Source organism: Paramisgurnus dabryanus, chromosome 6 (assembly GCF_030506205.2).
Source record: "Paramisgurnus dabryanus chromosome 6, PD_genome_1.1, whole genome shotgun sequence".
Classification (NCBI taxonomy): domain Eukaryota; kingdom Metazoa; phylum Chordata; class Actinopteri; order Cypriniformes; family Cobitidae; genus Paramisgurnus; species Paramisgurnus dabryanus.
This window is the reverse complement of record NC_133342.1, coordinates 23,292,534-23,318,797: the sequence shown is the minus strand read 5'-3', so window position 1 is coordinate 23,318,797 and position 26,264 is coordinate 23,292,534. Positions and strand designations below refer to the sequence as shown.

General features: G+C 39.4%; 2 protein-coding genes across 4 annotated transcripts; both read right to left on the bottom strand.

Annotated features, from left to right (window-relative positions):
- Positions 1-98: 98 nt before the first annotated feature.
- Positions 99-14,483, bottom strand: sap130b (Sin3A-associated protein b). Of its 2 annotated transcripts, none has more exons than XM_065276156.1 (21): positions 14,398-14,483; positions 13,321-13,436; positions 12,968-13,218; positions 11,625-11,786; positions 9,920-10,043; positions 9,721-9,842; positions 9,412-9,530; positions 9,174-9,318; positions 8,993-9,083; positions 6,979-7,083; positions 5,702-5,843; positions 5,456-5,574; positions 4,162-4,425; positions 3,640-3,814; positions 3,463-3,567; positions 3,033-3,382; positions 2,531-2,752; positions 1,946-2,071; positions 1,708-1,811; positions 1,507-1,620; positions 99-1,277 (listed from the first exon to the last, which is right to left on the bottom strand). In XM_065276156.1, exons 2-21 carry the CDS (start codon positions 13,418-13,420, stop codon positions 1,119-1,121), a joined length of 3,099 nt encoding a protein of 1,032 aa, XP_065132228.1. In that variant the 5' UTR covers positions 13,421-13,436; positions 14,398-14,483; the 3' UTR covers positions 99-1,118. The 2 variants fall into 2 exon arrangements, with proteins under 2 accessions (XP_065132228.1, XP_065132229.1); XM_065276157.1 differs by having other exon boundaries at positions 12,968-13,215.
- Positions 14,484-16,222: 1,739 nt separating this feature from the next.
- On the bottom strand, positions 16,223-26,077 carry mllt1b (MLLT1 super elongation complex subunit b). 2 transcript variants are annotated; one of them, XM_065276153.2, is made up of 12 exons: positions 25,872-26,077; positions 24,626-24,806; positions 24,039-24,121; positions 23,319-23,462; positions 23,087-23,212; positions 19,356-19,967; positions 19,131-19,209; positions 18,937-19,048; positions 18,188-18,287; positions 18,004-18,078; positions 17,837-17,908; positions 16,223-17,749 (listed from the first exon to the last, which is right to left on the bottom strand). In XM_065276153.2, exons 1-12 carry the CDS (start codon positions 25,881-25,883, stop codon positions 17,621-17,623), a joined length of 1,725 nt encoding a protein of 574 aa, XP_065132225.1. In that variant the 5' UTR covers positions 25,884-26,077; the 3' UTR covers positions 16,223-17,620. The 2 variants fall into 2 exon arrangements, with proteins under 2 accessions (XP_065132225.1, XP_065132226.1); XM_065276154.2 differs by having other exon boundaries at positions 18,013-18,078.
- Positions 26,078-26,264: the final 187 nt, after the last annotated feature.

The window sequence follows — 26,264 nt, the reverse complement described above, 5'->3', positions numbered from 1 at the left end:
GCTATTAAAATATTGGTCGTGATCAACCTGATCAGCCCTTGCTGTAAGATTTGGACGGGACACTAAAAAAGTGGCCTCGGAGGAAAAGAATACACAGATACATGTACAAAGTGTCTTTACTTGAGCAGCGGAGTGCAACATGAAATGTAATTCAAATTAAATTCAGATCAGTCAGTATACAAGGATCCATCTTTGCCACAAATGGCACCGCTTACACCGGTTCAAAGTTCATTTAAACAGAAAAGAAATGAAAGAGGGCTTATATTATGCACTTTGTATTAACTGTGTGTGCATCGTATCTTTCAAAATTTCATCTGAAAACTCTCACCGCCCTTAATGCATAAGTGAAATCCCTCGAAGAGCCAACGCTGCCAGCTAGAGCACTTGACTGATGGTATAAGAAACATCATTCCTCAAGGATTTATAGGTAGTGATATGAGAATGAATGGAAGAACAACAATTCAGACATCTTTTGTAGAGGAATCATTTCCATAACATACATCACACCAAACCTGTGTTCACATGAAAGGCACAATACTCTGTTTTACCAAATCACTTTGTCCCTCAATGCATGTGTGATGAAATACTTCCACAGGCCCAGTCTGTGTGTTAATCAGGATAGTCAGGATGGCACCATTATGGCTTCTTAACTGTTTCGAGCAGGGACCTTACAAACATATGATAAATGCCCGTTATGTAATACTGTCATTCATAGTTTAATACAGTACAAGGCACCCCCAAAAAATAAAAAAGTAATCTATTATAGAGTTTAAGATGTACAGCATTGCTTTTACTGATATCTGTGATTCTCAATGTCAGTTTTTTCCTCAGAGAAACGTGTATAATGATTTTAAAACTGAATGTTACACATCAACTTCCCTAAAATAAACTCTGTAAGTTTCAGTTATCTGATAATATATAGTTGTTCCCTAGAGCATCTGTGTGTGTCTGGAAAGGATGAGCTTGCCGGATGAAGATGTCCCCAAGTTTGCCTCACATTCAGCAGTCTTGCAGTCAGACAAAGACTTGAAAAGGCCAATCTCTGGCGGTACAGTCGGAGCAGTTGAGGCAGGGAAATGTGCCTGCAGGCTTATGGTCACGCTGTCCTGTGGTCCACTTCAAGCTCTGTCTTTACGTTTCAGCTTATTGAGCTTTTTACTGGTGCTGTTTTTATTGAGCAGCTTCATGACACGTTCCTTGTGATCCAGCACCTTCAGCATGGCATCACGTGCTTCCGTGATCTGATCCATCACCAGCTTGCAGCGCTGCATGTTGCCCTGTTGAGCGATAAGTCTCGATTAAGATACATTTGTTACTAAGAAACGGCAAAACGACACATTTAAAAGCACACTATGTCATTTTCGCAGCTAGGATGGAGGAGCTGCTGTCTCTTAACCTTCCCTGTTAATAGTAATATAATATCCAGGATCAAATCTTAGTGAGTCTGCTTAAGGCATCGATGATAATCTAAATCATATGTGGTTAAACATGATCAGTGGATCCCACCTGTATGAGTTCATTTATACGGTGGAGCTCATCATCAGCTCCGCCCTTCTTCTTCGGGATGAGGCCTTCCTGGAGACTCGTCAGGCGATCGTATGCGTCGTGCTCCAAATTCGTCTGCAGATTTGCGACAGAAGACAGTTAGCCTGATGCATTCATTGTTTTGTATGGTTAAATAAGGCACTACAACAGAGGATGTCTCACCAGCTGCATGAGCTGTGCTGCACACAGGTGAATTTTCCAGCCCTGGGCTCTGCACACCACTCCCTTCTGATTGGCCACATCCTGCAGCGTGCCCTTCTTGTCCTCTGATTGGGTAACACAAAATTATTAAATGACTTGATTATATTAATGACGAGATTATTAAATTACTTATATTAAGACACTATAATTTACTATTGCAAAATGGAAAATGATAAGATATTGTGCAGCAAATACAGACCCTTGACACGAATGTCGCTGTATCTCTGGAAGTGATGGTACGCCGCCTTCCAGGGGTTGCGGTACTGTCGTAGCAAAGTGACGGGAGGCCGGACTTTGGTAGGAACATACCGTACTCCTTCCTCATCTGTAAAATGAATAAATGCTCATGTAGGCATCACAGTGGTTACAATACAACGTATTAGTTATTACTAAATTAATGGCATTATTAATGACCAACACATACAACTTTTGTTAAGTTTTGCCACACTGAAGGTGGGGTTTTTTTAAAGCAGAGGGTCTGTTCTTTAATTTGATATATTGTTTATATATTTAAAAAATAACATTTTCTGGAAGACATTAAACTATTGTGAAAATCATGAAAAATGCTGGCAACTTTTTAAAAAACGCTGGTGGCAAAAGAGTTAATGCAAACATCAGACCTTTTATTTTGCCTTTATTGGGAGTTGAGCCATAAAAATCAATCAGATCACAAATCAGATGATCAATAGTGTTCAGGTTTACTGAATAACAGCCAGATGTCCTAAAAACCAAACTCTACTAGAAAAACACTTAGCACCCCTATTGGTCATAATACAGAACTCACCAATGTATTCTTTGGGAGGGGACTTGCGTTTCTCTGCACGTTGACTAAGGGGTTTTGGTGGGAACTTCTCCTCGTCCGTGCTGTTGGTCTCCATCATCTCGCTCTCCTCAGTGGAGATGACGTGCTGCTGCTTTCGAGGCTTCTTCCTGGGTGAAGCTCCTGGAGTGATGTCTGCAGCAGGTACTGCCAACATCTGCGCGCCGCTGTTGGGTCCTGACGCCACTGACAGGGTTTAAGATGACAGATGCAGTTTAATCATTTAAAAGGCATGAGATGAAAGATACCTTTGGCTTATGAAAAAGTGTGCTGTGCAACTGAAGTATTAAGATGAGGAACTGGTGGCCTGAAGGAGAGCCACTGTTTACGTGGAAAGAAAGGTTTTGTTTTGTACTACTATTACTATTTTTGAATGAAAGAAATATTGGATTTTTTCCAAGCGAGTATGGTTGCCAGCAACTGACCATAAACTGGTGTAAACCTTTTGTTTGCACATGAAACGTACCTGGTTTTGTACTATCCACAGGCTCCGCCTCTTGTTTAATATTAATTTCTGGGAGAGTGGAGCTGATGGCACATGCTGATGTGGTACTGGCTGCTGGTTGAGTGGGCGGGGCCACTACATTAGCCATGGAAGGGACTGGCGATGTGACTGCCATAGCAGCAGGTACGGTTGAGAAAGCAGGATTTGGTTGAGAAGGGGGCGTGGCTGATGTGAGAAGGGAGGAGACAGGTTGTGATGGTGGTGGCCCCAGGTATTGTGGTTGCTGTTCGTTTCCCTGACTGGGAGTAGCCTCTATTCCCGCAGTCACTGAGGGGGCGAGGCTCACGTGGATATCAAGTTTGGGCTTTACACTGCAAATGAATTCAGAGGTTAAATGTGATCCCACAACACTGCAAAGCTGTATTTTACTACTTTGAAAATATGCCATTACCCTGCCGGACGAGGTGATCCCGATGCACTCCTGATGGCACCATCCATTCTGGGGGCTGTGGAGTCACTGAGCTGACCTGGGATCAGGTTCTTCCTAACAGTGGCACTTTAATAAATCAGAAAGTGAGTAAGAACGTTTAAATACTGGAATGGGTTGTAAAAACAGTGAGATTCTTACCCTTCATTGGCAGGTTTCTTACGTAGAATGCTAGGTCGAGGTGAAGTCACCAGGGAAGGGGCGCCCGAACTGACACTTTGATTGTGTGCTTGGGTCACAGAGGTGGTAGGCTGACTGTTGGTGAACGCATTGCCTAAAGAGTTAGCTACTAGTGTGGAACCATCGGCCAGCACAACTGGGGGAAAAGAACATAAAAAAACAGTCAACAAATGTTTCTGCTATTTTTTGTCCTTGCTGATCAAAACAAAATACTTTAGAAAACGCACATTGGTGCATACATTCATACACTTTCTTTAAAATGTTCTTTATGATTACTAAACAATGAGCCACCAAATGCACCTCTATCAACTAATAATTTTACAACAACAAATTTGAATATCATGCCATACAAAACCAACAATTCAAATGCCAGCATAGCCTTAAATACTCCAGTTGAACCTATTCCATAAAGAACGCTTGATGTGAATCAGCACTGAGAACTGAAGGTTGACCTTTTTACGACTCTAATCTGAGGCTCCTCACCTGAAGCTTTGGACTCTGTTTGAGGCTGTTGGTTGACTGATGTGGGCTGAATCGGGGTGGTGATCTGAGCAGACGTATGCAGACCCTGGGCTGAGATGGGCGTGGGCTGGATACCCTGTGCTGCCACGGCAGCCGGCTGGATGTTCTGGGTGTTGATCTGGGTAATGCGGTCCACTGTCATTAGCTGCATAGAGTTCAGATGTACTGGTGCGACTCCCACGCCGGTCTGGGCAGGCATGGCTGTACTGGAAGCCTGAGCAGTTACTGCGTCCACACAAACAAACATTGAAAATGAAACAATGGAAATATACCAGGAGGTTTATTGTGTTTTTATCCTCAACAGATTTTATAAAATTGAATGGGTATGGGATACTTGCTATTTTATGTGTTTTTTTTGTAAAAAAATTTAAATCACAGGGTGAAATTTAATATCACCCTGTAGCCCAAGACAGCTTGCCCACTGAAGCTAAGCAGGGCTGAGCCTGGTCAGTACTTGGATGGGAGACCAAACCAGGTTGCTGCTGGTTGTGGTGTTAGTGAGACCAGCAGGGGGTGCTCACCCTGTGGTCTGTGTGGGTCCTAACACCACAGTATAGTGATGGGGACACTATACTGTCAAAAAGCACCGTCCTTCGGATAAGACGTTAAACCGAGGTCCTGACTCTCTGTGGTCATTAAAAATCCCAGGATGTCCTTCGAAAGAGAGTAAGGGTGTGCCCCGGCATCCTGGCCAAACTTGCCCATTGGCCTACTAATCATCCCTCATACTAATTGGCTATATCACTCTGTCTCCTCTCCACTAATAAGCTGGTGTGTGGTGAGCGTTCTGGCGCAATATGGCTGCCGTCGCATCATCCAGGTGGATGCTGCACATTGGTGGTGGTAAAGCGCTTTGAGTCCTGAGAAAAGCGCTATATAAATGTAAGTAATTAATTAATTAAAAATGTAAGTAATTAAATTAAAATCAATTCAACATTAATCTAAAACCTTTATGCAATACAGGTAAAGAGAAAAGAAAGGATTTGACAACCTTTGGATCTGTTTTTAAAAAAAAATTTACCATTAACTAGGCTCCACTCCTCTTGGTTATTTTTTTGCACACATTTGTCAATTCTATAATATGCAAACCCACAAGACGACCATAAACTTGGATCAACAAACCACAGAATTTTTGATTATTTATGGCTGATAGTAAGCCTTAATACAGTAGGACCGGTCAATAATATTTACAAATGGTCATATTGAGTAGAAGCCATACAGAATTAAGATTAATTTGATTTAGCACCAGTGGAACCTGGATAAGGTCGTATGGATGACACAGAGCTTGTGATGGGGGTGTAAGTGTGGGTCAGTGGGTACGATGCTGATGGATAGGTGGGCAGGAAATACTGGAACTGCACTGGAACAGGCTGTCTATAAAAGAACCAAAAAATTATCTTCAAGGCTTTGAAAGCATGAATAGTCAGTTTATAGCTTAAAGACAATTAAAATGTAAAGTAAACAGTTTTTTTTAAAGTATTATAAAGGTAAGGAGGTTTACCTGTTATCAGTGCGGTTCTCCATGGTTATAGGGTTGGGAGAGGAGCGGTGACCAGAGATTGGGATGATGTTGCCCCTCTCTCCAGCATATTCAGACTGGATACGGGGTGAGGTGTGCGTGATGGGCTGGGGAACCACTTTAGCTAAAAGACAACAGAAATCCTTTAGTTCAAGGTTTCACCATTTTACAATCACATGTGTTCCTGGAAACCTACTTGTAAAATTAATTGTGTGTCAACATTGTGTCTCCTACATTTAAACCTTGTAAAATTTTATTGCATTTTTATATTTACATCAATGTTTACATCCATATGTGACCCTGCCTGTAAAACACATGTGTGTTCTGCGAGATCGCGTGTGCATCACGTGTCATGCCAAAATAAGTGCCTGCCGCCTTGAACTTGAAAAGAGACGCTCGCGTTTGCCAGATACTCGCATAATCTCATGCGTAATCAGAGTTTACAGTTAAGGGATGGTTTTGCGTGTATTTAGGGAACGTGAGCGTCTCTTTTATCATAAACGTTTTGACGCGTGTGCAGCAGGCACTTATTTTGACAAAACACATGATGAAACAAGTGACAATCCGAACGCTTATTTTGAATTAGCGCATCCTTGGAAGAGCAGTCACAAGCCGCCACTGATCTACATAACTTAACTCTTTCCCCGCCATTGACGAGATATCTCGTCAATCTGCAATACCGCTATTATCCGCAACTTATAAAAACCGGAAGTATTGCCCTAGGGCAAACAGCTGTATGTCCGTGTATGTTTTAAAGATCGCTCTGCATCTGATCTCTACCAAAAGTCCTTCACAAAAATTGAATTATCTCAGCTTTTTGCTCAAAATTTGGTGTTTTTGATGAAACCTACACATATTTGAGAGGTGATAAAAACAGACACATGAAGGTAGGATGAAACTGATTTTTTTGTTTGAAAGCAGAGGGTCTGTTCTTTCATTTGGTATATTGTATGTTTATATATTTAAAAAGGAGCATTTTCTGGAAGGCATTAAACTTTTGTGAAAATCATGAAAAATGCTGGCGGTGAAAGAGTTTAAGAGATTCTGTAAAAATATAACCTTGATATATTTAATAATGTCGACTCAGTTAGGCCATGTCAAAGATTTAAATTAAAGTTAAATCAATGACTGAAATCAAACTTTGACTCTCCTAATCTCGGATTATAAATTAATATCAATAAATTAGTTGGTGGTTTTTAAAAGTTAGTCACAACCATGTTAAAAAAATACATAAATAAACAAAAAACTAAGTTTCTTACCCACAGGGATCGTAGATGTGGTCGCTGCTGTAGCATGAGAAGAGTGGGATGCCACAGACATAGTGACAATGTTACTACTGGATATTTGGGTGTGAGGGGTGGAGCCTAAAAAAAGCGTTAACTTAAGCAATTATTGGATAATATTTAATAACATATAGGACTGTTTAATAGATCTGGAAACATTTTAGTCAATGTTATTTAGAGATCTCAAAGATAAATGTATTTTTTTGTTCTTAAAGGTGCAGTGTGTAATTTTTTAAAGGATATCTTGACAGAAATGCAAAATAATATACAAAACTATATTATCAGGGGTGTATAAAGACCTTTTTATAATGAACCGTTATGTTTTTATTACCTTAGAATGAGACATTTTTATCTACATACACTGAGGGTCCCCTTACAAGGAAGTCACCATTTTGTGCCGCCATGTTTCTACAGAAGCCCTTAATGGACAAACTTTTTTTTACTAAGTTGTCTCCGTCGATGACATGTTTTTCCGGTGGCGGCTACTATAGCTTCTTTATGCGTTTCAAATGCAAGGGTGAGTAGTGGACTGAGCCGTTGGTTGCAATTCACAACCTCACCACTAGATGCTGCAAAAATGTACACACTGCACCTTTAACCAAATGCCTTTATTCTTCATTGAGAAGTACTTGAATATATGCTGTTATATTTATTTAACTTCTTCGTTTTACAATAGTTTGTATCATGACAACCCTGTGATTTGCAATCCAGCAATTAAACCAACAAGTGAAGAGCTCTTTTCCAAAACGCTATAAATCCATTTCAATAGTTTTCAGAAAAAGTACATTTTTTACCTAGACCCACACATTTTGTGAATATTCAATTTATGCTGTTATAATGGATTTTTTGCTCAATCTAAACATGTTGAATAATGATTATTAAATCAAACAACAATATTGTTGATTATAAATTCAAAGTTAATTTTATTTTTTTTCAAAACGCTATAAATCCATATATTTTTCCCATAAATGTATGTTTTTTCTTTAAAAAACAAAACAAAACAAATAACAGAATATTATGCAACATGTACTCAGGGACTCTTTATACTATAAATGAATAAGTAAATTATTCAGATTGTGATATATATTTGAAGCCAGTATGAAATAAACAGAATTACACATAACTAACTTGCTATTACTCCCTCCACCATTTCAGTTTTCTCCTTAGCAGGGCATTAGGAACCCCTTTTGCTTGATATATTTCACCTCTCTCTCTCTCTCTCTCTCTCTCTCACGCTCTCTCTCTCTCTCTCTCTCTCTCGCTCACACACACAGTTGTATTAACCTCACACGCACACACAGCGAGCTCCCCTCGATCTGCTCTCAAATACCATGTAACAACGCGCTCATAATGTCCAATCCAAAAAGCAAAACTTTACAGATGTCCCTGCATTGTTCACTACCCACATTTTGTACTTTTGCACGACATTGGTCAATGTATCAAACGCCAGTCTGTCTATCAGCAGGCTATCGAACTATTCAGTACTTTTCATGTTACGTTAGCAGGCTTCTTCACAGGAAAAAAACTTTATTGCAAACGTAAAAAACGGTATTAAACGAGCCAGTTCTGAAACGAAAGTTGTACATACCAAACACTTTGATGAAGATCGCCTTGCAAACGGGTACCTTCTCCGGGTGATGTATTAACATGACATTAATCCTCATTTGAGTAATGAATGAACATAAACAAACATCTGTTCAGAGCGCCGCCATTGGATTGCGTCAAACGCTCATTGAGTTCTGATTGGTCGAGAGGATAAATCGCGTTTAGGCTAAAAATAGGCTCGGCGCTTATCGCGTTTTGGAAAAGAACGGCATCTTGTACCTACATTTTAACAAGGAAATGTAATGATTTGACATAAAACATTCATGGAGCAGTGAATAGGTTCAGTACACAGCCAAATGACCTGACAAACTCATTTTTTTTAAAAATGGCGTTTATCGCGTTTTGGAAAAGAGCTCTTCAAGTGTACCATAGTTGTACAACCAACCTGTTGCAGTGGATGATGGTGCAGTGTTGGTGGCCTGAATGGGAGCCACTGTTGCGGCAACAACAGGCGTCACAGTGCTGAATATGGGCTTCTACAACAAAGCAAAAAGAGGGACATGCTTGCATCGGCTGATATTTAACAAGACAACCAAAATCAGGCATAATTCAGGAACATCTTTAACCTGTGCAACAGAGTGAGGCAGGGCTTTCTGAGCAGCAATTGCAGGGTGAGAAGGAAGGGTAATGCGTGTTGGCGTGTCCCGTGAGGGCGGAGGTCGTTGGATACTCAGGGCTGTCGGAGGTGGGTGGATTGTCAACGTTGAGCGTCTAGATTCCAGAAGGATAAAATTACATTTTTTATCAAAGCCTCTTTCAAATGAATTTGGTGCGAGAGCTGTATCTAAAGTGAATGAGCCTTACCCATGCATCAGGTCTCCAGAATGTGCAGCCACTGTGGTGATAACAGGAGACTGAGGTCTGGTCACTGGAGCCACTGCAGTAGGCAGCACTGCTGTAGAGGTAGTGACTATGGGTCGAGTCTGTAATAGACACGTACTTCTCAGATATGTACAACATTCATAGAGAGATTGCAACACTGGAACACCTGCTGTTGTTTTTACTTATTCCATCCATGATAAGATTTCAGTAGTACTCTCAACTTATTTCTAGTTCAACACATCTGATCATTATTAATAACCTTCAGCATAAGATGAACTAACTAACCAGTACCTGAATTGATTGGTGGATTATGTGCTGGACTGTAGGTTGCCCTGTAGCAGAGGTTGGACCTACTGCTGGTCTCAGCACTGTGGTTCCTTTGGAGCTTGACATCACAGCTGCTGCAGCTGCTCCTGTAAAGACGGAAAAAAGTCAGCATGCCAATGCTGCAAACTGTTTGAATAGCCAGGCAGACATTTGTCAAACTCACCTCTGGGTAAGTGGGAGGTAAATGGATGCTGATGAGCAGCAGAGGAACCAATCTGCAGTGCAGGGGCTCCACCGCGGATGATCTGCACGTTGGTCATCAGATGCTGTAGGTTACCAGTGTGACCCTTATATTGTAAAAAAAACAAAACAATTTGAAACTAAATAAAAAATATTCAAAATTGAGATGCATCGGCTGATCATCTTTTTTCTTTCTTTTATTGTTTGATTGACATTGAGACGGACAGCTTTAAGATCTACTGTAAAGAAAGGATCAAGTATAATGTTACACATCAGATATTTTTCTCAACAGTTAACCAAACATTCACTTAAGACATAGCAGATTATATCTGTGTGAATTCTTGTTAAAACAGATATTTTTTAAACTGTAATTCTGTGTATGTATATATATGGGGTGTGAGGAAGATCATTTTCATGTCTTATTGCTCTTAAAGGGACATTCCACTTTTTTTAGATATGCTCATTTTCCCCTAGAGTTAAACCCGGACCCGGAGATCAGCTGAATGGATTCTAAAACGGTAAGAATAAAATGTTTTACTCTAGGGAGCTGGAAAATGAGCATTTTTAAAAAAAAAAAGTGGAATGTCCCTTAACAACTCAATAATAACTCTTTTAACATCAATCAGGTCCCGAACGTTATCTCTCTTAACTCTTTCCCCGCCATTGACGAGATATCTCGTCAATTAAGTGAAAACGCTTCCCCGCCAATGACGAGATTTTCCGTCTTTCCGCAATACCGCAATTCCGCAACTTTTTAAAACCGGAAGTATTGCCCTATGGCAAGCTGCTGCATGTCCGTGTCTGTTTTAAAGATCGCTCTGAATGGGATCTCTATGAAAAGTCCGTCATAAAAATGGAATTATCTCTGCTTTTTGCTCAAAATATGGTGTTTTTGCAAAAACCTACCCATATTCAAAAGCTGATTGCAAAAGAACCACTAAAGGTAGGATGAAACGGTTTTTTTTGTTTGAAAGCAGAGGGTCTGTTCTTTCATTTGGTATATTGTATGTTTATTTATTTAAAGAAGAACATTTTCTGGAAGGCATTAAACTTTGGTGAAAATCATGAAAAACGCTGGCTGGCAACTTTTTTAAAAAATGCTGGCGGTGAAAGAGTTAATAGCTATTGTAACATTAAGCAAGTCCTGCACTTAATTTTTTTATTCCTGCATGTTTTAAAAAAAAAAACACAATGCGCACGTAGAGGGACACACATCTTTGAATAGCTTTAGCATTTCGGATGGTATACCTCTCAGAAAACATACAAATAAAGATCATTTTAGATGTTTAATGACTATTTAGATCATTGGGATCGCTAGAAGAGGGGCTAAAGTTTTATATATATATACATGTTTCATACAATATCACATCGATTACTCTTAAAAGACCTTTATTAACCCCTTGCACTTTTTTAGGCTTTAAAGTCAGAAGTTGTTCCCTGATCCCAGTTTTCTCCCATTATAAGCTTGGAAAAGCAAAGACATTTACTAAAAAAACTCCACATGTGTTTGTCTGAAAGATGATGGACATATGCATCTCGGATTGCTTGAGGATGAGTAAATCATGAGGTAATTTTGATATTTAACAGGAGTATCGTTTTTTTCGCTTGTCTGTGAAATTGGGCCTCAATCCAACAAAACTGATTTGATCAATTCGTAATGGCCGATTTGATTCTAAAGTGCAACTAACCTGCTGTCCACTAATGGTTGCCACAGGTATACCGGACGCCGGTGAAGTCTCCATAGTAGCAGTGATATGACCGGGCACCTTGGAGGGGAGAGTGAACTGACCTTTTGTTGACACAGGTGCAGGAGCTATTACGCGGCTTGACATGGGCGTCTTCAGGGCAGACTGGATTAAAAAGAATTGGGATGAAAGCAAATGTTGACTTTGTCATTAGCTTACTTTAGCCTTATACATTTAATAGGGAGAAGATGTTATGACTTAGGTTTGTAAACCTAAAGTACTAGAGATAGATATGACGATGAACATACTGTTAAACCTTTTGATTAGTTAGGTCATCTAGATGTTTTTGTTATTCTTAGCGTGATGTGCTTTAGCTGTTAGACAGTTTTAATTCTTTGCGAAAATGTGTGTCACTTAAATACAATTTCACTACAGCCATACACATTCAGCATTTCTACGGTCATTCCATATACAGCTCAGTCCTTTAGGTAACTCACTAACTAGTCTACTTTAAAGCTGACATAACACAAGACGTTTTTGCCAATCCAATGTTAATCTTGCTTATATATAGACTAGTAATTCATCATTCATATGTCCAAAGAGTCTTTCGTTTAGTCAGATTTATAAAAGAAAAAACAGCCTTTCCGATTTTTGGCGTAAAAGGTTGAACACTTGAAGGCGTGCGGTAGGCGGAGCTGAAGAGTTACGAGTACGCGCAGCTTCGGATACTACTTTTGGATTTACAGCCAACATAGATGGAAAATCAAACTATAAATTTTTTTTTTTAAATAACCAGCCTTATATTATAAATATGATCCAGAATCGGATACTTAGTCAGTAATGGACGAACTGCATCCACTGTTGTCTTACGACAGGGAAAGCGTAAATAAGGTTTTCTTCTCCTTACATCCAAAAACACACTTCTTTTGTCGAACTATCTTGCCAAAACAAAGTCGTCCCGTGCTGTGCAATGATACTGGTGACTTCTACTCGACGGAGCAATGCTAATGCGCGTTCGCGCTCTCACTTGACGTGCAGGGCAGGCGTGCTTTTCTGGGGGTAAAGGCCCATAAAAGGAATATGGGGTCAATCAGTCGTAACGGATACCCCCATCTGAAAAAAACTTTCCGAAACTTGTAGGAAAAGGAGGCGTGAGTTTGGCTTAGAAATACTCTGTTACAAGCTCAACTGCTTTTTTGACACTTTGCTTATGTTTAGCATGAGGACTACAACTCTTAAACTGTGTTAATAAGTCAGAATGCATGAAATAGCATTAAACCTCCCCTTTAAAATATCTAGTTTTGCACACCCATAGTAAGTATTAGATCAAGATGAATTGTCTGTACCTTAAGAGGACCCTCTGCGAAGGCTAAAGAAAGACCCTGAGGGAGGTGGGATGTTGCTGACACAGAGACAGACGTGCCTGGCTGAACAGGGAGGTGCTGTGGAAGAGGAGGGGTCAGAGTCGAAGCTGTCCCGTAAGGTGAATGCTGAGTCTGGGGTTGGGCGTAGGGTCGCACCACCACAGTGTCCTGCTTGTCATCTCTGAAAGCTGTAGTTCCCTCACGCAGAGCATGATTAGAGTCCTCACGTCCTGCTTAAAACAACAATACCGGGTCACAACTACCAGACCACAGATCATTTTTTGCTAAAAAATGTCTTCATGACTCTTAAGTCTTGAACCTAGCTTGACTGTTACCTGTGTTTTTTTGACTTCCCGGAAGTCCTGTAGTGTTATTGCCAAGTGTTTGTCCCAAGCCAGATGGGAGTCCTGGACGTGGATACTGCTGCGAACTCATCTTCACAAACTTCTTCCTGGAAAAGCGAAGGAGCAAAATGTATTAGGATATAACGCAGGATGCAAAAATACACAACACTGTACCACACAATGCAATCACATTTGCTGCAGAACACTATGGAAGACACACAGCATACATGCTATACTTATATATTATATTTTTATGTATATCGCAAAAGTTTTAAAAATTACATTTATGCATTTCGCAGATGCTTTTATCCAAAGCAACTTGGTGCATTAATGTAAACATTTTCATTTGTTATCAGTGTGTACCATTGGAACTGAGCCCACAGCCTTAGCACGAGTAACGCAATGTTCTCTCAGCTGAGGAACACAATAAGTGAAAAACTAAATTAATTTAATACTTAATACAAAAATGGCAACTTGACATCACTTTTGGCTACTTCTGTATATGAATATGTATTCCAGTAACGTTATCTACTTAACGTTAAATGTATTAATCATAAAAAAATCCGCTAAACATATGTTCACCTCACATTACAAGAAGCGATGTAACTCCCGACAACCCAAATGTGTTTGTTGGTTTAATTTTGCTTTATTTTAAAGTTGAATACGAATGCAGTGTCAGATGACAGCACACTGCAGGCATTTTAATATCCCGCAGCTGATTTGTAGCATTAAATGGTTGTCAGGGCAATAGGACACCAGTGCTAGCTGCTATCCTACTCGGATGGGTTCGTCGGGTTATTTAATAGCCACTATGTACTTAAATCATGCCTTATTCCCACAATGCATCCGTTCGCATCCATATGATAGCGTTGTATTCGACAAATATAAAGTTTTGAGGAATTACAACAACCGGGACTGCTGGCAGCTCACAGATCTTAGGCAAAACTGACGAGACATGATCTTCACCTTGAATACAGACAGTAATGTGATGCTTTTCAAATGTGTACGCGGTTAACACGTTATCGTAGCAGCGCTGATGTGTTTAAAGAAGGAAAATCCCAGATTTACCGTAATCACGACGTCCGCACTCTCCATCCGTTCCGTACCCCGGCAAATCGACCATTGGAATCAACGGGAATCTGGCTTCAAGTCATTTCACTTCCGGTTTTGAACTTCAAAATAAAAGTCCTCAAATCCTGATTCCATCTCAGCTGGGTCAATGCAGTGGTTTTGACAAGGAACTAACGTACATTCACTTTAATATGTGGAGCTCAAGCATACACACTTGGATAAGTGCGATGACCGGGCTGGTCTGGGTATTTAAAAAACTGTTGATCTACTGGGATTTTCAAACACAACCATTTTTAGGGTTTACAGCAGTGGTTCTCAAACTTTTTCAGGATGCAGCCCCCCTTTGTGTATGGTGCATCTCTTCGGGCCCCCCAAAGAACATTTATGACATAAAACATTCTAAAACTTAACATTTTAATGAAACAAAACATATTCAATTACACAATGTAGTGCTGTTGGTTGTTTTTCAGAGGTTTGATTACACAGAATTTATGATTTATTTATAAAATGACATAAAATTGGGGCCCCCTGGCACAATTTTGGGAGAACCACTGGTTTAGAGAAAATGGTCCAAAAAAGAGAACATATTCAGCAGTTTTGTGGACATAAATGCCTTGTTCCCAGATATAAGGCACACATGCATGTCGGAGACATGTGCAAGCAAGATGTATTTTTTTAGTGGTTGCCCTCCTGCAACACGTCTCTGTAACATTTCCCAATCCTGACAGATGTCATATAGAGATTTAGAAAATGTATAAATTATGTTTATGATTTAGAATGTATGTAATCTGTCATGTTTTTTTTACACAGCAGATGTATTCCAGATCTTTAGCAGACATCTTACAGAGTTACCTGTACTTTTTGGATTGATGTCAGAGGAGAATAGGCAGACTGGTTTGAGATGATAGAAAGGCAAAAGTATCTCAAATAACCACTTGTTACTACCAAGGTATGCAGAATACCATCTATGAATGGACAAAACATCTAACATTGAAGCAGATTACCGGATGCCACTCCTGCCAGCCAAGAACAGGAAACTGAGGCTACAATTCGCACCGGTTTGCCAAAATTGGACAATACAAGATTTATAAAATGTTGCCTGGTTTGAAGAGTCTCCATTTCAGCTGCGACATTCAGATGGTCCATCCATGGATCCAACAACAGCATGGATCCATCCTCCCTTCAGGCTGCCGGTGGTGTAATGGTGTGGGGGATATTTTCTTGGCACACTTTGGGCCACTTAGTACAAATTGAGAATCGCTTAAATGCCACAGCCTTCCTGAGTATTGTTGCTGACCCTTTATTTACCACAGTGTACCCATCTTCTAATGGCTACTTCTAGCAGTATAATGCACCATGTCACAAAGCTCAATAAGTTCACTGTAGTCCACTACAGTCACCAGACATCAATCACCAAACCTCAGGCATTCTATAAGGACACTGATATGGAATAAAGAAAAATGAGCTTTAATAGTTTAACAATTACATTGTACAGTGAATGTGTCAATCACCTTTTAAACCTGATATTGATGTGCTATTACTTTTAGTGGAAAAGCGTATTTTCAATGTATGTTTCTGAACCTCACACGGGTTCAGTCTCACATGCTCTTTGACACACAAATACTTTGGTCACCTGGAAAATAGCCAGAAATCTAGAAGCACAAATAAGCTTGCCATGTCAAGAGGCAACTTAATTCCAGAGCTGGTTTCATTTATAAGTTTCTTTCTCAAACACCTCAATTGTCCACTGTGACAGCTCATATCAGACTATACAGTAAGCGAGGCATAAGTGCATTTTATGCACAATGACACATGTTTAATGTGTTTTTATCATAAATGTCTTTATTGTATTTAATCTTTATTTTACTTTATAAAGCAATTATTCATATTGGTTTATCTTGTACAAATACAGCAGTTCACTGTAATTTGCCCATAATGTACTGTAACATACATTTTCACCAAAAACATTGTTTACTTTATAACCATAATTATTTAAAATCATAAAAGAATAACTCACCACCGACAATTAAGTATAACATGTCAAGCAGTTATGCTTTTCAAAGCAATTTCAGCAGACAATATGTATTCGACACAAATACATTTTCACTTCTATAATACTTTAGGTTGACCGAAGACTTTTTTTCCAATTGCACCATTGGAGTACAGACACAAAAAAAAGAAAACACGTTCCATCTGTGCATATTCTCTCAAGTGAACGGATAATCAATAATATGACTTCAACAAATGCATTTAAAAACATTGACAAAAATCTGTACATTTTTGCAAGTCAATATTGCGTAAAAAATAAAGAACATAATCATAAATATAGTTATTAGATAATTACAAAGCACTGAAGTGACCATAAAAAGTGCACAGTACTTAAATAAACTACAAACACAACCTTGAATGCTTAACAAATTGACTTGATGTTGCTGACCATCAAAAAAACAAAACAAAGGATAATGCATAATGCATAGTCCAAAACAGATCTCTCACGACATGTGCTATCTAATTAAACAAGCTTAAATGGGCTTTGAATGTCAATTTCAGGCATTTCATGTTGACATAATAATCTCAATATTATCAATTATCCATAAAAGGCACTACGAAGGCAAATATTATATTTTCCCTGTTAGCTGAACTATGGGAGCAACCTATAACCTAAGCCTGAAATGATGTACTTTTCCCATCACATTGAGCTAAGTAAGCTATGCAGACACAAACAGTTGATGATAATATTTGATCTGTTCGGGCAAAGTCTCTGCCACCGCATTGTGTGGTCGACATATATGAGGCAGAAATGTTAGAGGGTAAAGTGGGGGCACAGTTTTTCAGTCATTGCCCAGCATGAGCAGGAGATCCATTCTGCCAGTGTTATAGCTTTGGTGCAAAACCAGCCTTGAAATGTACCTACTTGAAATAAAGTATATCATCCACTGTGCCTATGGCGAGATCTCGTCCATTTTGGACAGTATTGTGCCAACAGTTTATTTATGTTTAGTGCAATAAGCAGTCCTGTTCTTTATTTAATAAACCCTGAATACCACCCCTTTATGCCCCTGGTCCATTTGTTTGCTTCTCTTTATTACAGTATAACGATTTTTTTTATTTATTTTGTTCTGTGCATTTATACGTTGCTTCCACTACCTTTCCTTCTGCCACCATTCAGTTTGGAGGGATCACTCACGCTGTCCAAAATAAAGGGCCAAACTTCCTTGTGTCATGTGGAAGTGGCTTCAAGGTAGCTTTGGAGTTTACGTACAGTTGACTCGTCCAAAGAGAAGAGGTCAAAGTCAAAGGTTGTATTGGTGATATTGAAATGGCCAGTCTTTTCTATTAGGTTTACAATCTAAATGATAAACAACACACAAATGAACGTCACGATAAAGGTGTCATGAACCACAACTTTTAAGCTCAAAACACAGTTATTTTTTACCTGCTGTAAAATATTTCTCTCTCTGAGAGCCATCAGTCTGCGGTGAAGGTCCACAAGCTCCTCTGTATAAGCCTGTAATCGTACCATTTATTAAAAACTTTTATTTTAGTTTCATGTATCATAAAATCTGTATTTCCTCTACTTATAAGTACGATTGCGTTATTTACCCTTCCTACCTTGTCGTACCCCCTCTTGAGCATTTTCTCACGAGTGCAAGAGTCTGGGCTCTTTTTGCCTAACATCTGACAAAGGATAGAAATTTTTCTCATACAAATAACAAACTAAAACTCGGCTTTTGCTTTAAGTCTACCAGCTTAATATTTCAACACTGTGGTGTTGGGTTAATCTTACCTTGAGGTTTGCTGAGCTGAGTTTGGATGGAGGTGAAGGGGCTTCCTGGCTGGGAGGGCGGGACTCCTCATTGCCATCACTTTCACTGTCCATACTTAAACTGAAAACAGGAAATCTATATTAAACTTGTGAAATAGAAATACAAACCCCATGCAAAGTGCTGCGTAGTTGTGTTAATGGTTTGTTTTGTTTTTTTATAGTAATAAAAATATTAATGATGCTTAGTTACGGATGTATCTGCATCAATGAACAGCCTCTTTTAACCCAATGTGTTTTTCAGTTAAAGGCGGGGTGCATGACATTTGAACACCTTGGAAAAATGAGTCAGGCCGAGTACCAAAACACACTTATAGCCATCAATCAGCAGTAAGGGCATGTCTAATAACTGACATAGTTGCCTGGGTTGCGTATATATGGGGCGGGTCTATCTATCAAAAGAAGGTCTATTGGGGTAGGGGTGTGTTTGTTTAGGTGATTTCAAATATCAACATTGGCTTTCAGAGATCACACACCCCACCTTTAAGAGTAATAACACAATAGCCAATTGCAGGTCTATTGAGCTATAAGGCCTAATGCAAATTTCAATGTCTTGACACAAGTCCAGTTCTGTTTACAATGACCTAATATAAATTTCCACTAATACCTTGCACCAGCCGCTTGTCAGTCAGACAGTGTGCAGGTGCCAAATTAAATGAAACACATTAATTATCCAAGCAAGATGAGAATTGAACAGAACGTTAGGCACAAACCGAGAGTCCTGGTTGGGTGGGGTTAATGTCTTAATAGGCGTCTCAACCTCAGAACTGCTATCGTCATCAGAACCTTCAGATCGCATATCTTCTACCATAGACCGCAGCGTCCCTGGACACAGATATTACATCTAATTTAACTTCACTATATGGGAAACTAATGAAAATATAATTTATGACTGAACTCCAAGTACCTTGACCTTGCTTCTGAGAGGGTTCAAAGTCAGAGTCAGAGCTGGAACTGGAGCTAGATGGACTGGACGGAGCCGAATGCTTCAAAAATACAGAACACTCCATTACTTTTAACAATTAATAACACTTTTGAGCTTTGATTTACTCAAATAACGATTGGTCGAGCCACCAACTTGGTGATACTAAAAAATTTGTATTTTTCTTTTGCACATTACCAATATAAATACCTCTGATTTTGAAGAGGCTTCATCCTCAGAGTTAGATTCATCAGAGTCTGGTTGCCTTTTAACTTCCTGCACTTCCGGTTTCATCTTGGGCCATTGACCTTTATCTTTCACACTTTTCTTCTCTGGGTAAGTGGAGGGTGTTGTTGAAGTAATGCGGGGTGAGTTGCTGCTATAGACTCCACTTACAGGCCCCTTCATTCCCTCTGACCCCACCCGCTTCTGTTTCTTGGTAGTTAGTTTGATAGAGTCAGTGGAGGGCAAGGGCCGTTTGCTTGGGGCTGTTCGAGTGTCCAGATGACCCCCACCGCCCGTCACTGCTCCTACGCCCTTTGGAGATGTGCCGTCTATCTTTGAATCTCTGACCGTAAGTTTGGGCTCTTTAAAGGCAGCTTTGGGCACAGTTTTCCCCTCGTCTTTTCCTCGACACTCTGGGGCTTTCTTTGTAAAAGAGGACGATGATTGGTCTCGTGACGACTTGCCCCCTTCGCGGTCGCTCTCTCTGGACGTGGCCTTGCTCTCAGAGTCTTTTCGCGTGCGTTCTCTGTGCTCTTTGGTTGCCTTATGGGGTTTGAGGCTTTTGCTGCTTCCACTCGCTCCATCTTTACTTGCTTCCTACAAACACAAGTTTAGAAACATGATATTCATGATTACAATGCATAGTCCTGTAGCCTCTTAAATTTCAGGTTTAGTTCTCTGGATTCCATTCCTGAAATGATCCCCAAGGGACTCAAAGATATCAATCACACTTTTTGTCATTTACTTACACCAGAAAAATCTATATTTAAAATAACAGAAACACCAATGGTTAAATACTTTAGGGATTATAAGAGTTTATTTTAAAAGCTCAGATGCAAAAGCTGCTAAACACCACCTCTGTCAAAAAAAAAAAAAAGATATGATAGTGGCCAAATGCGCTCAGGACGTATAATACGTTCATCAAATATTTTTGCTTCAAATCCGCTTAATCCCGGGCCTCAGGCCATTCAGAAATACAGTTTTGTTGGCAGAATCCGTTAAACACCACCGAAATCCCCAACTGTACAACTATAAAGTGACATTTGTAAAAATAAAACATTTGAATTACTGACTTATAACCCTTTCATTGCCATCAAAGTGAAATTACTGAACCTAAACATAGGAGCCTAATAAACATTGCTCACTTAGACGGTTTTGTATCTGAACTCTTTATTCTTAAAGAAACACGCCAAATTTTTGGGACTTAAGCTTATTCACCATATCCCCCAGAGTTAGATAAGTCCATTACATACCTTCATCAGTCCTTACATACCTTCATCATATTCTCAGAAGGTAAAGCACTGCTACTTGGGTGGAGTAATTTGCTCACAGCACTTGAGAAGCCACGTGGTGAGGAGCAGAGAGTTTGCACAAGTGTTGCGCTAATCACTCCGACCAAGTAGCAGAGCTTCGCCTTCTGAGAATATAGTTCCCAGTATGTATACGGTTAATAGATGGATGTGTCTCATATGACCATGTTATTTGTACACACTGTGACTGTACAAATCACAACATATAAATAGAAAAAAATACAAATGTTGGTGTTATTTTGTCACCTTTTGGGAGCAGTATGCTAGGTGGAGCCATTTGCTTCTAGTCTTTGTGCTAAGCTAGGCGGTGGGTGCATCAGACAGAGCTACGGGACGCACGGAGATGAAAAGGTATGTGTGGATATATCTAAATACGGCGAATAAACTTAAGTAGGGGTGTGCCGGTTTCAGAATTGGTGATGACGGTTATGACATGAGTCAAATGTGACGGTTCATAACATAACCGTCTGTGGGGGGCGTTTTGCTCGTTTAAATGCTTGTGGATTGACGCGAAAGTGTCATTTTACCATCATGAATGTGATGCCAAGTGTGTTTTAAACATTAATGACTTTAAGCAATTTAACAGAGAGCAATGAAATATAAAAAAAAAACACACACTGTTAACAGAAGACTGCGCTGTCACTCTCTGCTCAGCATAAATGAATCCTCTCTCATCTATTTTGATAATCTTCAGAGAAATAGATTTAATTGTGTCTATATCTGTCATTACATGGACCGGAATGTGGATTAAAAAGCGTCTCGAAGAGGTTTTGCTCATAAATGCATGTAAAGTAAAGTAATATGAACTTGAGATTTTTATACTGTTATTAAACTGCAAAGTATGCGCTGCAAACGCAGCCGACAATGGCCACGCGCGGCAAACGCTCTCCACATACAGTACGCGCTGTTCAGTGCTCACACTTGCGAAGTAAACCGGCGTTTGAATAAACAAGACACTGATTAGCTACTTACTCTACGTTTATTTAAAATTAACAGCAAGACAAGCAGTGAATGTGCTTTCAGGAGAGTTAGTAGATTAGCACGGGAGGATTTGAACTTGAAAAGCGGAGTGTACTGACGCCTTTCCGCGGTTAAAACAACATCCTTCTTATGGTCATTCATGTTTATTTGATGCTATAAATTAACTAGAAGGAAGAGATGATTTGAAAGGTGAGACTTTGTTTAATTTGTTAAACCTCAAAAGTAACTGAAAAGTAACCTGGTCTGTCCTGTATGTCAGCGCGTTTTCAGTGTCTGCCCCGCTCTGTATTTTTCACTGCGTGAGAACGTGAGGGGGCGTATAACACAGACTGTTAACAACTGTTTTTAATAACTATTTAAACATTCTTTATGATAAAAATGTTTTTTAAATATGTTAATAACACGGTTTTGCCGGTTATAGAGTTCTAATGACGGTGTTCAACTATAACCGTCGGTCTCACGGTTATATAATGACCGTCACAGCCCTAAACTTAAGTCCCAAAAAGTCGGCATGTTCCTGCATCTATGGCTATATTATTGGAGAGAATGGTAATCTATACACAAGCTAATCTACACAAGTTGATCTATATACGCGTGTGTGGGCAATTTGACATCGCCAATTCACCTAAACTTCATGTTTTGGGAATGTTGAAAGAAACCAGCGTACCCGAGTAAACCCCAGACAGGGCTCGACCCAGGGACCTACTTGCTGCGATACAATAGCTCTACCCACTAAGCCACTGTGCCGCCCAATAAGAGATTATTAATAATAGACTTAAACAAGCTTTATCGTTAAAAGTAATCATATCTGGGTATCTAAATCCAGAAAGAAAAGACATAGCAACTAGTTTATTTTAAAAGATGGTACAAGCTTTATCTTCTTGAATATTTAGATGACACAATGATGCCAAAGGCAAGTCCCTAGAGCCGTTTAGCAGAATACCAAAGAGGTGTCTGTAGAGTCTCTATTCAGCATTACATAATCCAGTTGTACATGACACAGATGGCAAAATACAGAACAAATCTAAACATAGCACACAGCACGTCCCCATTTATTCCTCAAATTCAAATGAAAAATGCCTACAGTATAAAGTATTTCCATTAGTTCACTAAATAATACTGATTTTCAAATCACATTTAACAATGTTACACTTGATCCAGGCAGCATGTTCAGTATCTTTTAAACACTTAAATATACCTGAATGTAAAAATGGATAAAACAGCTGAGAAGTTTTTCTTAATATGATTTATAGGTAGATTAAGCAGAAGGGTAACACTTAGTAAACATTAGTAAATGCATTAATATATATATATATATATATATATTATATATATTTTTTTGTTTTGTTGGAAATCAATTAACAAAAATTATAACAGTTACAGACATTTTTAAACAAATATGACATTATTAACTTCCTTACTAACCTTTACTGCATGGGAGGACTTGATCTTCTTGGGATCGGAGAAGGCAGAAAGAGGAATAGTAGGCAGCATTGGATAATCTGGACTGGGCCTCGGCATCATCTCAGCTCCTTCAGGAACAACTAACACCTGACAGAAGCCAAAACCCAGTGAGAGAGAGGAATAGTACAGGCGTGTGTTTAAAAGAGCTGATTATAAAGGCACAGAAAAAGCAAAGACAAACAGACACACTCACCCCACCAGCCTTGACCAGTTTGCGTCGAAACTCATGTGTGGGGTTGTTAAACGTGAGCTTCTCACAGCGCAGGTGGTTAACAGGTGGGTTCCCTTCCAGGTTCAAGAATAGGTCATAATTAAAGCACACCTTTTTAGGTTCCTCCTGTTATAAAGGTAAGCAGGTTTGAGGTTTTTTTTTTTTGATGTGAAAAGAGGTCAAGTTATCTCAAAAACATACTATTGACATAAGTAAAAATTGGCAGTATCAAAACCCGCAATCTCTGAAAAACTGAGCAGTGCGTTAAACATTTACAGTAAAGTTACAGTAGATTTGTTCTAGAAAATATACAAAATGATAACAAAAGTCATAAAGGTTCATGTTAATTCATAATCTTACCAGTTACGGCCCAGATGAGTATAATGTAACAGCCGCATATAAATTCTCTGTTCACGTGTGTGTTAAATCTCTTAGCTCCCAGTACAAATACCCGGTCTACATAGTTGTGTGACCTTTAACCTTCACCGAATTGCAAAACTCATTGCCTTTTCAGATATGGGCTACAATGTTCAACTCCTGCTTAAAAATAACCTGGGCATTTTCCTCGCACACATGCTAAAAGACTAAACACATCAGGCTGCTCAACCTTTTTATGCGCTTTGCCTGAAATACCAGTTATTCATGTCAAAGATAAAACAATGCAGGTAGTGGTGTAAATATGTGGGTCGTGGATGTGCTCACCTTGTTTTTAAAATAGACCTCTATGGGCATAAGAAAGCCAGCATAGCCTGATTCTTCCACTTTATATGGAGGCTCTTTACAAACTGTGCAGAAAATATACAGATTTTAAAGCAGACATGTGACACGTGGTATAGGTAAACATTAAAACCTTTAAAGCACCAAATAGATTCGCAAAAATATTTAAACAAGTTTCTAAAACAGTCCTATAGCTCCTCCACCCTGCCCTTATCTGCCATATATCAGAAAACAGGTAATCCCACTCCAAACTAATGTGCCGCTGGTTGAGGTAAACACAGACGTGTTGGACCGCTCAAACAACCAGAACAATGTGGTAAGTGCCACAGGGTCAAATAGCTTACAATCTGTCAATCCGCTCCACATTACTTTTAATACCTGCATATTAAACTATGATAAAAGCTAGGGTGTAGTTTCTTTGAATGGGTAACCCCTACATAATACAATACATGCTAAATAATAATATAATTTAGATAACATTTCCTAATAGGTTGTTTCCTTTCCTAGGGTTTTACTTTAATCTACATGGCTGTACAAAGTACAATGTCACTAGTTTACACAAAAACACCTGCCTCTTTTAGGTTTTGGGAAGCTGTCGTGGAGGCGGAAGACAACTCTTTCCACAAAGTGCTGGATGTCACACGCCTCTGGGCCTCGAACAAACACCATCCAGTCATGTGTAAAGCCCTCTGTAGTGACCTTTTTCCTTAACTGGGCTCTGTGTCCCAGCTCTAGTTTCACCTGCACAGTGCACTGAGGAGACACAACAGTCATCTGTCAATTTTGTATGGGATAATAACATGCAATCTATTGGAATGATGTCATATTTAATAGTAATAGTTATAGCATAGTTAGTAGTTTATTGTACTAGAACATCTCTGGAGTGAAAAACAAAAAAAGGCAATATGACACGTATACCAGCGCAAGGCAAAAAGACTAAAGAGGCTGTTGTTGAGATGTTGACCTGTTTCTCGAATGCCATATCTACAGTTTATCTCTGCAAGATATCAACTTACTCCAGCTCTCCGACAGCTGGAAAAGGAAACAGTACGTTTTGTGACATGCACTAAGTTCTAGTATCTGGTTTGGGGTTCACAGCTTTTCTTGGCAATGGAAACAAAATGACTGATAGGGTTTGTGTGTTAGCTCAGTGGTTAATATATTTCTTATGGTTTATGTCCTATCTGAGAATCTAATGCAAAACAGAACATCATGTATGACAATGTTTGGACTTATATTTTGCACTTCAAGTCACACGGCAGACTAAAAGACGACATTTGCTTTCCCTCACTCAATATCTGTTAAAATAAGCTTTGTTTTAAACTATATAACCCAATTTATCACTGTAAACAAGAATGCTTTGATGGTGGCTGTGCCTCACAACCTACAAGGCCACCTACATGTACAGCATATAGGCCACAAGAAAGCCGCATGGGAACGCCTATAAATGATGCCCCTCCAAAGTCTGTCTATGTAGGCAGCTCACTAGAATTTGACACACAGCCACTGACTCCAAGCTAACTTGACCGCTAGTGTATGCAGGAACTCCGTCCTTTTCCCCTAAGGTTATATGTCAAATCTTGTTTTACCTACACACTGATTCGTAAACACACATTTGTCACAACGTATATTTACATTAAACCCGATGTACGTTAAGTCGCAGGCACGCGCCTAAACACTAGCTGGCTAAGTTAGCATCCTGCCAGTCAACACAGAAACGTTCGCCTCGCGTCTTTTCAATAGCATTTCTTCTTAATTGTAACATCATACATATTTCCCTCGTTTGGTTGTATGACAGTGTCACGAAAGTCTCATTACCATGTTCTCCATTGTTTCCTATGTTCCGCTTGTTTAGTTTATTTACAAAAGCGTTGAAGTAGATTGAATGTACATCCTCGCTGGTACACATCTGCAGGAGTGTGAAGGTTGAAACCGAACTCTTTGAACAAATGGCCGCGACACGGACAGCTTTTAAAATAAAAGCAGAATAGCACTTTAAGCTACATGTGCATCTCCTTTCCACATCTATTTACCTACTGTGCAAATAAAAGTTACTCCACCCATTCCGGTACGTAGAGGTTTTCCGACACTTTCTTTATGTAAGATACACATGTGTATTGTACAGTTATGGTACACTTTGTATTATAGCTTTTAAATCATACAAGAGGTAGATTCCCACATGAAAAATACTGTAGTATACTTTAATATTTT